The sequence below is a fragment of the Aulonocara sp. 'chitande type north' Nkhata Bay genome, linkage group LG10 (assembly GCF_057382095.1).
Source record: "Aulonocara sp. 'chitande type north' Nkhata Bay isolate Kocher_YH1m ecotype deep benthic linkage group LG10, A_spYH_male_GT1.1, whole genome shotgun sequence".
NCBI lineage: Eukaryota > Metazoa > Chordata > Actinopteri > Cichliformes > Cichlidae > Aulonocara > Aulonocara sp. 'chitande type north' Nkhata Bay.
This window is the reverse complement of record NC_141353.1, coordinates 28592014-28604726: the sequence shown is the minus strand read 5'-3', so window position 1 is coordinate 28604726 and position 12713 is coordinate 28592014. Positions and strand designations below refer to the sequence as shown.

The window sequence follows — 12713 nt, the reverse complement described above, 5'->3', positions numbered from 1 at the left end:
AAGCACTTTGGACAAATTGGTATCTGTACACCACAGCAGGACGCGATGTCTCTCTGAGTGCTTGCTGGATGTATGTCTACAGGAGAACTTGCTTTTTGATCGTTACACAATAAAATGAAAGCCACAAATATGAAATATGCTCATCTATTAAACAACATAGTAACTATATTAAACTATTAAATCTGCCAAATGTTTTTTTTTATGGATATTTAGCTTCAAAAAAAAAAAAGAAAAGAAAGAAAAGTACACCACCGCAAATGTACCATCCAGCTGTAAGGCTCGGTAAGAGTTTTGTTGCCTATTGTTTATAAAAAGATTCTTTTAAAATATTCATACTCTTTTAATCCTGCTGTGTGTCTTCTTCAAGCAACAGCACAAGAAGTTATACACAGGGAACTGAATTGTAAGTCTTTCAGATCAGAGCCTGTAACAGAGCAGGGGATTGTTTGTCCTACTTGCTGCGATAGTGCAGGCCTGACTAATTGTGTTCCAGGAAATCAAATCAACCGGTCTCCTATTTCCATTTTATTATTTAGCCTAAAACACAAACATCCCTTGCATTTTAGCAAGTGATTATATATGGGTCTCATCTATTTGATGTACAGAAAAATATATATATTTTTGCATCTTGGTTTTCGTATCTTAGTTATAAAGCAGTCTTACTCAAGCCTTACAACTAAGAGTGATTAGATCAGCGCTTGCTTTCAGGATATACTAAAACCTAAGTCTTAGTATATTTAGTGTAAATTAAGATGTAAAAAAAAAAAAGGATACATGCCGGGTTTGTTTCGTGTGTTTTTAAGTCACACCAAACCTAATGATATCATACATAAACAAGTAGAATCACGTTTTACTAAACGTCAGCTAGCAGGGGTGTTAGGGTCTCAGTCATCTAGGTCATGGTAGTTTTAAGAGCTAGGATCCTTTCGTGCCAAAGTTAATGTTATCTGTCGCCCCTATTTTTTGATCTTTGTTCATTAACTGGTTCTTTTGGAAAATATGTTTTCCGGACATGATCAGTTGTAGACGACATGGTAAAGGTAAATCTAAATCCCAATATTTATAAGGGTACTTATTGTACTTATTTTCAACCAATTGTTCCCGAAAAGTACCAGCTTTTACGCAAAACTGCAGAAAGCCTTTGCTTGCAGTGGGAATGAACACAAGCATCCATAGAATTCCACCAAAGGTGCTTTGTGAGTCAGGAAACCCCCGAGTTCACATTGAAAATCCTCTTTATAGTCTTCATCAAAGAGATGTTTGCTGCCAATTCTCGTGGTTCTAAATAATGACAGATTCACTGGGCGAAAGAACTTATTTCCCATGCCAACTTTCCATTTTTTCTCAATGAAAAAGGATACTGTTCTTCTCTCTAAATAATGACTAGTGGAAAACAAAGTAATGGAAGGAGGTGCTATTCTTTTTCATACCAAAGAGAATTGGACTGTGACACTAAGTGGAATTAAGTGGTGCTTTGCAGTGTTACAATCCATGATTTAGGCTCAAAGAAGTGCCCTCTTGTCTTGTAGCAGGTATGAATTTCCTCTGCATCATCCAACTAGGACACCGGGAAAATGAGATTGTGCTACTGTACAATAGTTGTCTGGCAATAGTGCAGAAAATATCAGTCAAGACAGAGTGACAATAGATGAGACAACCAAGCACAGTGGGGAGACACGATCCAGTTCCACTGGAAACGGTGTAACAGCCTGAAGGGTCTCATCAGGAGCAAATTCACTGAAATGTAATACAAGCTGGAGTGTTATGTAAAATGAAAGATGGAAGAACCCAGATCACTCAAGCCTTGTGTGCTCTTGCAGCTGATACATACCTGTATTGTATTCAGAAGGGCATTCATTTCCCCTCCGACGATTACAACCGAACACCAGCTGTATTGTTTACTTGGCTGAAAGCACAAATGATCTGCATTGATTCCTTTTTCATTCATTGCTGAACTCGGCTATTGTAAGTATGATTGCAGGAAAAATGGGTCCAATTACAGCAAAGCAATGCCTCCCTGCGACTCCACAGCACAGCAAGATGATGAAGTCCTCAAAGTCAGAGGAAGGGGGCAATCAAAGACCCCTTATTGTCTCTTGTTAATTCAAAAACTGGAATGGAAAACATTTCTTGCTGATTGACAATGGTTCACTTGGGATTTCAAATTAGATTAGTCAGCCATACAGCTTTACTATTAGGGCTGTTACACTGTCCTTGATACGACCCTCCACATTACACTGAAATGACTCATCAGTTTATTAATGAGTCGACTCCCACAAAAACCTTCATTTACATACTTGCCAATTGTTTTTATTCATTTCTCCATGAAATTGTTCAAGTACTTAATGATTCGACTTTACCACGTTTGGCTGTTGCTTTTATTTGTTTCATATAATTGCAAAGTTAAAGTCAATTTTAGACAGTACAGACTACAGCCAATTTATACTACAAAAATACAAACATACTGGTGTTAAAGGTATAATAAAAATAAGAAATGCTATATTTATCCCACATTTATGAAAATCTTAATATATATTACTATGTACTATTATAAATATCCATCTATGCAACAGCGCTATATCAATCATACTAATTTTGTTTTCATTAGAACTCTATTCATTTCATTTATGATTTCAAATATTAATGTTTTCAATGTATCATATTTACGTGATTTTGTAGATAGATTTTTAAGCCAATTTGCCATTATGTTAAAAAGGTTTTGTGATGTTGCATAAACAAAAGAGTCTGAAATTCAGAATTTTGTCCTCCTTATATTTTGCAATCGATCAAGACTGCTTGAGATTGTTATCTGACTTTGCAAAGACTCCTCTCTGGTTCTCTTGAAGGAGATTTTTTTAAATTAAAGACTAATGAGTTTATTAGAGTAAATTTTATTAGGACTGAAAAAATATACTTCCAACATGTTTTTTGTGGTGCCAATTTTTAAGCAAAACAAAAATCACGAATTTTGATTGAAACTGAAATTGAAGAAAAAAAAAAGATTTTTCATACTTTTAGTACTACTGTACTGACACCATATACTGATACTGGTATTGATCGACACCAGCACTCCTTTGACTCAAATGCAATTTCATGCATCTATTCCAGTGGTTCCCCTAAAATATAACCTATTTTAGATAATTAATGCTCATTTGATCTTTTTTAATAGATTTTTTTTACAAATGAAGTAAGAATACTGTTGTCTGTATAAACAAAGTACATTAGTAGCTATTAGAGATGGCACGATACCACTTTTTTATGTCCGATACCGATATCATAAATTTGGATATCTGCCGATACCGATATGAATCCGATATAGTGTGTTTTTTAATCAATAAAATGTTTTTTTTTATATCTTGCTGCATTTTGTATAAGTTTATTCTCAAGTTTAAATAAATAACAACACTAAAGCTATTCTGTTATACCTGTATGTAAAAAATACACTGTGCCTAAAATATTTCACAGTTCAGCAACAGTGATCAATCTAATAAACTTAAACCTACTCCATCCTCCCTATTCTGGTATTTTAAAGAGTACTTTGCAGAAATATTAAGCAACCTAACTAATAGGGTTGCAAACTCCCAGCAAAAAAAAAAAAAAATAGGGAACTACCCCCCACCTCATGATGCTTAATCGATGCAATCAAATTTAATTTGATGCAGGGGGGAAAATGCACAGAAATAAATTATTTTTCAAGAATAATAAAATAGATTCAACATCTTTCTTCAACAGAATTGGAGACTGCACAGATGGTATCTTCCCAAAGGAAAAAGTACTATAGCTTACTAGGGTATATTAGACTTAACAGTTACTATATACAGTAATGGACTTCTATATATTTTACATCAGATTAAAACTTTAGGTGTAAGAGTCAGATAATTATTTATTAAAAGCTAGACATTTTGAATGAGAATAAGAAAGAAAAGTATGTCTTTGTGCCCCCTTTTCCCTGTTAGTGCCCTATTGGCCCCCCTGGCTAAACTTGGCTAGATCCGCCCCTGCACAGTTACCAGTCGTCAGCTACTTAGAAAAAGATCCTGGTCTAGAAAGTAATAATAAATAAATTCTAACAACAGCTTATCAAGCTTAATAGTGCTGCTGTTGTTCAGCCACTGGTTTCCTCTTTCTGGTGCAAAGTGGGCCAAAAACAAAGAAGAGAGACGGATTCGCAACAGAAAAGCCGATCAGCTGATCATTAAGCAGTTTCATGATTGAAGTAGCAGCAGGAGAGAGAGAGAGAGAGAGAGAGAGGCAGTCGGTTGTTAAGCTTAACATGGGAATGCTTTACAGACATTCAGAGACGAACTTACACACTTGCTTTACTTCTCTCTGGGATCACTTCCTCGGAGATGAAATGCTGGTTTGGTAGCGAGGCTACACACAGCCGCTCTATCACGTGATGCATACTGCAGCGACGTGCTACGGTTATGAGCCGAGTTACGCCGTGTAGCAAGTTTTGTGAGGTGCTTTTTTGATATTTAATGGATCGGATTACATTTTTTATTTCTCGCCGATATCCGATCCAGTAATTTGGGTCAGTATCAGACCGATACCGATATGTAATATCGGATCGGTCCATCTCTAGTAGCTATATAAACATTAAATAAAATACCATGCTCCATTTCTAATAATCTTTGCTTGAAACGATTAAACAATTATATCCTCATTAGTTTCATTCATGTTTGTTGGCACATGGCTGTTTTTGATATTCATTCCAAAAATACATATTAGATACTAGTGTCCGTGTTATCAGTTATATTATCTCAATATATTATCTCAATCCTACCACTAATGACCTCCAATATGTGGCTCCTCACTAATCAGGTCTAATTAGCTGACTGGGCCATTTTCCAGTCAACACAATGCTTCAGATCTAGAGTGAAAAAGATCAGACGTGAAAAAGAAGAAGTGGAACTTGAGCATTGCCTGGACAGCTCCACAAGGAAGCCACAAATGTAGTTCAATTTCATACACACAGGATGGATTTAGCCTGCATTTCCTGCAGTGCTGTCAAATTCCCTGGGGAGACTTCCAAAGATCATGGTATTCACAAATCCTTTAGTGCCTGTTGGTGCAACACAAGATTCCAGCTTAAGCCATTCAAAGACCCACTTCCTAAACTAAGGTCTCTTTTTAACAGGAGCTCCACAATCCAGGCAGTTATTGGCGAGCACAATGGACTGCTGTCTACGCTTCCGAAAATGTTTCTGGCAAGACAGTGGAATCCAAGGGACATGGACCAACGCCCTTCGGGAGGTGAATCCAAATAATGATGTCTGTGTAGAAGATATATATTTGTATGATTACTGCACTATAATGAAAGCGATATGTGAGTATGTGTGTGCTTGTGGGGATTTCTTCCCAAATTCATGATTAACATGTTGCTTGGATATCTACCGATATCACTGCCTCTGTCGTCAGCAACAGACGTAGACAAAGCTGCAGTTCAGATGTTTCATCTTTGCCACACAGTATGCATCAAGGTGAGTGGATAGTCATATATTAAGCAAGTTATGCTATGAGGCCCAACAACTAAAGACTTTTCAGCAATGCAAATATGTGGACATATATAGTTTTTTCCCTCTTTTTAATTAGAAAAAGGCGTGCACTTCCACAGCTGGTCAACAGGATACCTAGCACCTTTACACAGTAGTCCTGCAAATGGTTTAATAGGACAAAATTGCTGAAAATACAGCAGCCAAGTTGTGTGTGTGTGCTTTTCACTGCTTTTTCACCAGAGTTTGAGAATCACTAGTTTTACACAACTGCTTGAACAACTCCATAAGAATTTGCTGTCTTGCCCATTCACATTTGTTATTCATACGTGTGACTAAGCCCAGGTACCGTAACACAGACAAGAGACAGAAGCAGCAGCACGTGATGACTGCACCCCCCCCCCCCCCCCCCCCCCAACCCCTTCAAAAAAAGACCATGCTGTCACTGATGATAGCTGCACTGACTAAATTTAGTCAATGGGAGGAGTGACGAGAGGAAGAGGAAATTGTCAGAAAGAGGAAGTGCTCATCCTATATGCATTTGGCAGGGATGACATTAAAACTGAAAATCATCCCCACTTGTATGTAATTATCTGGGATTTTATCAGAACACAATCACAGAAGTGGTCTTCTGTTGAGTGGATCTCGGTCATCAACATACATCGGTTTCTGTAGCTGCAGAGTCTAATAATAAAACACAGGCCAGCCTGTAAAGATTTCAGAGGTAAATGCTCATCTAGCGTGCCACTCTACCCAGCATTGTGCAGTGCATATTTATTATGCAATTACTCTAAAAAGCACAATCTAGATAAACCTTAATTAGGGGAACAATGCTAGGAAAAATGGTACCTATCAGACTGCCTCAGATTTGAGCTTCCACAAAGTTAAGAGACTAAAAAAAGACATTACATAATAAATTATTAGAAGCTGAGTTTTTTTTCTCGTCTCTACTGTGGGTCAACCTTATGTCTTTCACGTTCCAAATCCACCGCTTGCAACACTGCTTGTCAGCTCCAAGACAACACTGTGAGAAGACAGCATACAACAATCTTAACAGCCACAGTAACACATCAAGGTTTATTTATGTGTGCAAAGTTAAGCTGGTCAGGACACAAAGTGGAAAAAGTACTACGTACGTGACATTTTTTCCCTTTTAAACCTTACATAATGGAACCACAGTCTTGCAGTTTTCCTCTTTGAGCTCCGCACAGAGGAACTACTTAAATTAGTCTGCGTTTGTTTTTAGCACACACTTGCTAGAGGCCTGTGCCAGACGAGAATCCTGCAAGTGAAAAATAGCAGCATTCATCACTGAGGCCTGTTGTGCATTAACAGCAATTAATATGAGCACATAAATATTCAAAGATCACTTTAATTTTACTCATTTCACTTGTTTCACACCCAGGTTGTCAAAATGTCTACGGAATAGTCTAATTTGATGCATAGGCCGGTAGGCTGCTTTCTGAATAGCATATTGCAGCATACACCCACCCCCACCAATCCCCTCAAGAGATTTGAAATCGCAGGGTGCTTACTTGACATCCCATCATTTGGCGGATCACTAACAAGTAGGCCATAAACCTTTTTTCTCCCTTTGATTACACTAAGTGCGCAGAGGCCAGATGCGACCCAGCCCAGTCATCTGTTGGCTTGCCAGCAGAGTCACTGTAGACTGGCAGAGGCAGGAGGAGGAGGAGGGGGGGGGGGTCACTTGGGGTCCCCGCCCTTCAGGAATAAAGCCATTGTTCTTCATTAGAGCTGGAGAGGCTGCTGGAGGGTACAGACGGTGAACAAGTCCATTTACACACCTGTTTTCCAGCAGTATGGCTTCTACCAGCTTGACTCTGAGCCAAACCACACTGTATGATTCATTTGTGCGTGATGCAGCTTTTCTTTGTAACTGAAACAGACCGTAGCCAGTTGGAGGTAATAACACACATGACAAATTTCGTACAAAAAGTTGGGTTTTTTTAAGAAATAATTAAATTGTTCGGTGAAGTAATTCTGTCTAGGCTGTAAAAGCAGGTAGGGCTTGGGCTCATGTTGAGCATCTATAATGAAACTCTGCAGTCATCCCAGCACCAGTACAGCTCCTCGTTTTGTTTTTAAACGGTGAAGGTGATCATGAGTTTTTTTGTTTGTATAGCTAATGCTAGTCATCGATTCAACATATCCACCAATAAAATACGATTTTATTCTTTTGCACGTCTTAACTTTTGGACCAAAATACCCAAAACACTTATTAGTGCATCGAGCCTACTCAAGGTTAACAGAGACACGCTTGACTGCTAATCACAACGCTTAGGTTAGCGCAGCAACTGCTAGAAAGATGTAAACTTCAGTGTTAATCATGCAACAGCTTCTCACTTTGTGCCTTCAGGTCAATCTAAAGTGGAGACAACAATGCAAATGCTTTTCTAACGCGACCAATAAATCTTTTGTAAGGAGCACAACAGGTTCAGTGGCAGGGTGCACGGAGATAACATCTTAAATGAGCTGTCAAATGAAAGACATCCCAGGTTTAGGTTGTATTCAAATCCACACTACAGCCTAAAACTACTGAAATGAGATTCTTTTTCAGCTACACTATTGAGTATTAGAGAATCCCACTAAACTACACCCTTGCTATTTCATTTATTATCCCTGATATTCGTTTACAGTTTGGAATAACCTGTCAAGTATCACATTAGGGCAGTAAATCATTTGGATTTTTGATACAGTATGCTAAAAAAGACCTTTTAAGTTAAGCATAAAATATTTATTCTACCTTGTGTTTCGCTATGACAAAGCAGCAAGCCACAACCTAATCTCCTCCTGTCAGTTTTCCATCAGCAGTTAGTGAGACTGAACCTTTAAAAACAGACACGACTAATGCTCTTATCCTAACATAATCATTACCCAAGCCTGAACATGTGGTGACATTCAAGAGAAGTCATGTTAACAACCATTTTTCCTGCATTCAAACACATACCAGTCCCCGCTCTCACCTGCGCTACGACACAGTTGCATAACTTTGCAAAAATGAAAACAGCGACACGTCTCACTATAAGTGAAGGATTGCCTAACCACGTTTTCAAGTCTCAGCAGGCTTACGGTCAGGGTGTGCTGCGTCTGCGCTCTTTAATAAACACCTGTAAAGCACCGTGCCCGGGTGTTCTAAACCTGTAATCTGCACTACAACTGGCCTTACTAAACACTTCTGTGCAGAATCACAAAGGAACTGTATAAATGCAGAGAAATGGAAAAATGCATAAATTACAGCAGGATACAACATGTGCATCTGCTTGGAACTGTTAATTACTACAGGACTGCATGATCATCGCTGATGTTTCACTCAGTATACGCATCATAGTAAAATAACACCTTTCTCACTTTCCTGAAAGCAGTGGAAAGCGATAAAATACTCAGCGCCTATTATCTGCTAAAAAAGTACCATTAAATAAATTTTAAAAAATCCACTTATATGAACAGCAAAGAATTTGGATAAATACTATGAGCACAACTTAAAAATGATGCCTACTAAATATCTGTTTACTGTTTGATTCCCCTGAAATAACTTATTCCGACTAAAGTTATAACTTTTATTTATTTCACAGGACGAAAAGCTATCTCTGGAAGTACATTGGTTTGCCAAGAAAACAAGAAATGATGTGAGAGTGGAGCACAGAGATTGGTACCATCTTCTAAATCTTTTCTTATAGAACAAGAGGTGATTTCCCAGCAGTCTGAGTCCAACCTGTGTAACACCATAAAACTTGAAATGAATTGATGCAGCCTTCTATTAGCCTTTAATTATACTGTCTACATTGTAGAAATCACCACTCTTTAATGCTTAACCACAATGAGAGCTTACAGTATTCTGCTCGGGGTAAATAATTGATATGCTTTGTGCAAGTGCGCCCTGAGCTTTGTTTGAAATCACTGGAGCCATTTTCATGAAGGTAACAGCTGCCCACTGTCCAGCAAAGGACAGCAACAGCCTTGTTTGCTTTGTTGTTTGCTTTTTACTGACTTGAGAAAGCAAAAAAACATTGATTCATTTAAAAAATGGGTTAAAAAAAACAGAGTAGATTAAGCCTTGTGGATAATCCACAATGTGACAAACGAGGACATCTGCACTCCCGTCATTTTCACCCCCACCCCGAGGCTCGGCACTCAGCATAAAAGGGGGTTATGATCTGCAGACGAACAGCTTCGCACTAACTTTAAGTTAGTAATGATTCATTACATAATTGGCTTGATGTAAATACATTACTACCGCCGGTGGTGGAAGCGGCAAAGCAAGTGCTTTCACCACAGCTTCAGCGTATCACTGTCCAAGGATAAATAACCCCCGAAACGGAGCGTGTATTTCCCAGTAGCTCACGACAACCCCCCCACCTCCTCCAGTTTTCAACGCGGACTTCGTGCTGGCAACAAACAGCCCCAGCACTTTATCTCTTCTTACTAAATAAACGTCCGTGCTTTCCTTTACGCGCTCAACATCACCAAGCGTTCAAGAAAGAAAGAAGGAAAGAAATCGTGTCGCAGTTTTCGCCCGGCTTTATCTGTATCCTATCCGCTTCTTTAAAGCTTCTGACTCAGATTACTACACCCGGACGAAAAGCTTTGATGTTTTCATGCATGGCTCCACAGCAAATCCAGTCCCGGTGTTATGAAAACACAGCCCAGAGCGCGACTGCGAACTCGGTGAAATTAATCTTTCCTTGTTTGCCATTAACAGTTTACGCGCATTAGGCGGTGATTTGACATATCGTCTGGACTCCTCCGACACCGCTTTTCAGTTCGGCGTTCAGCTAAAATACACGAGCGGCACTTGTTTCTTTGAAAAGACAACTTTTATAACGGGTTAGGCGCTCTCCACACCACATCCAGCGGGATGGCCGAGAGTGAACAGATTCGGAAAAATAGAGATTAAACGCGGGTGGAGAGAGGAAAAAACTGCTGATTCGTGTGAGGCCGTTGTGCTGAATTTTCCATAAAGTCCCGCTGTTATTAATATGCGGAGAGTCACGTTTTAATACATGATAATTCTTGTTTCTTCCCATTAAATGAACAGTTTTGAGCAGTTTGCGCTTTCTTTTCCTCCGATTGCGCGTTGTCGGGGCTGCAGCTATTCCACTTGAACGCACCGCTGTTTTCTGTGGTTTACAGCGTTCCGAACACGCTACACAAGTAAACCAAAGCTAGCGCACTGCATAAGCAACCCTCAGTTTAAGCATGCCACATATACATCCTTATATCCCTCAAGCGACCAAAACACCACGCCATTTGTTTTCTCACATCAGCATTTATTTTATTTTTTTTTAAACCCAAGAGTTGCCAGCTGTGTAGCCATTCAGCCTATACCCTAATGGTGAGCTGACCAAAGTGATGCATTCCAGGGGCAACGCATCTGTAACGCCGGTTCCGATGTATCCACGCGCGCATCGGCTTCTTTCCTCACAGTAATTCAACTTTACGGGGAGGTTTTGTTACTTCTTGCTCAACAGCATCACAGTACAACTGCACAGTAACGTCCGAATGCTCTCAAAAGCACAAATTGCCCAGAACGCTGTTCAAATTGCACTCGTTCGCATCTACATCCACGGAAATCTAAGAACAAAGTGCCACTTCCATTTAGACACCCGCGGGAAAAGTCCTACCTTTGTGAAGAGCCGCCGAAGACATGAATAAAAAGAGAATAGTCGCGAGAGAGCCGCTGCGAGCGTTCGCCATGTTGGACACCTGCTTCAGTATGGCAGAGATAGAGGCAGCTTCACCTATAGCTGCTACAACGGGACTCACTTAATGAGATGCGAGAAAGGGAGGGTACTATTTACCATATTCATTTATTACCAGTGTTGATAAATACTGTTATTTGTAATGGACGTGCCTCACAGCCTATTGAATAGCTCTCAGAATATGCTATTGGAGGGCGGGAAAGTGTTTTTAACGCTGTGTTCTGCTGCAGGGTTGGTTAGGAGGTGTCTGTGTGTGGTGTTAGTAGCTTGGCGTTAGTCTCTTTTGTAGAGTTTTTCTTTTGTATTTTGAAAATTTGAAAACTATACTAATCATTTCACCCACTTGTATGTAATGCTTCAGAAGAGCAGGGATGGTCATACTATTTTTGAGGCCCTAAGGCCCCCAGCCCCCTTCCCTGTATATAAAATTAAAATGTATTAATTTCTGGAACACTGTCTTGAAGGCTCAAGTTTGGCATTTTGGCTGGCACAAGCTTAGTTAGTGCTGCAGTTAGAAGTTACAATTTTGCACTCCCAGATCACTTTAATTACTTTTTCGATAAATGAGGTTTGTAGATAACTAAGTTAATATATGAAAGGAAATACTAAACAAGCTTAACACAAGTGATTTCCTTTTGGCAGCTGCACTTCTACGTCAGTAAGTTGTGTTAATTTCTGAAAACTAATCAGTCTACACAAAACTGAGATCATTAAAAATAAATTAAACAAATAATTAAAAGTTGAGCAAAAGCATATGGGACTATCATAAACAATATAATAGATGTATCTCCCAGATTAGAAAAGTGAGGCTAACGTGCCCTCATTTTAAAAGCCACCAGGGGGCAGTACGCGTTGTTGCAAAAAGACCCTTGAAAATAACTTTTTGAGTTGAACTGTATAAGTGCTCTGCCAGTCATTTTGGGTTGAATTGAATAAATATTTAAGTACATTTTGTAAATGTTGGTCATATTTTGTTTCTTAAAGAAGGATTATTTAGGGTATGTTTACTGGTTAACATTTTGGGATTGAAAAGTCATTAGCCAATGAGCCTGTGGTTTGACATTATACTAAATTAATGATAAAATACTGAGCTACAGCTTGCAAGCATGCCAGATGAAATCAAAAACTGAAGTCCAGGAGATTCTTCTTTGCACCAGAGTGCAAACATGTTTGTTTATGTCTGTTTTGAAGTACGTGGTGTTTTAACACTTGTGTATAGTACAGTATCCTATTTAATTCTGACAAAGCCAATGAAATCTATTGATCACGTTTCATCTCATCACTTTTGAACAAAGCCTTGAACTCTTTCACTTCTTTCACCCATTGTGAAGTCTCACATTCCAGAGCAGAATGAAATCATCTGCAGAAAGTAATGATGCAATCCTGGAGCCACCATAGTAGACACTCCTTGAGATTCTGTCATGAAAATCAGAAAAAGAAAGAACGAAAGAAAGCTGGTGACATTTTCCTACCAGAGCCGAACCTCAAACCTTTT

The 12713-nt window shown here is 39.1% G+C and overlaps 1 protein-coding gene across 5 annotated transcripts in view; it reads right to left on the bottom strand.

Moving 5' to 3' along the window:
* The window catches only part of cadm1a (cell adhesion molecule 1a), a 479728-nt gene extending 468407 nt beyond the window's left edge, over window positions 1-11321 (bottom strand). The window contains exon 1 of one of the 5 annotated variants that reach the window (XM_086309422.1): window positions 11141-11321. In XM_086309422.1, the coding sequence (XP_086165548.1) occupies window positions 11141-11213 (73 nt within the window). In that variant the 5' untranslated portion in view covers window positions 11214-11321. The remainder of the gene's footprint in view (window positions 1-11140) is intronic. The other 4 variants (XM_086309421.1, XM_086309424.1, XM_086309423.1 and 1 more) reach the window with 4 other exon arrangements.
* Window positions 11322-12713: the final 1392 nt, after the last annotated feature.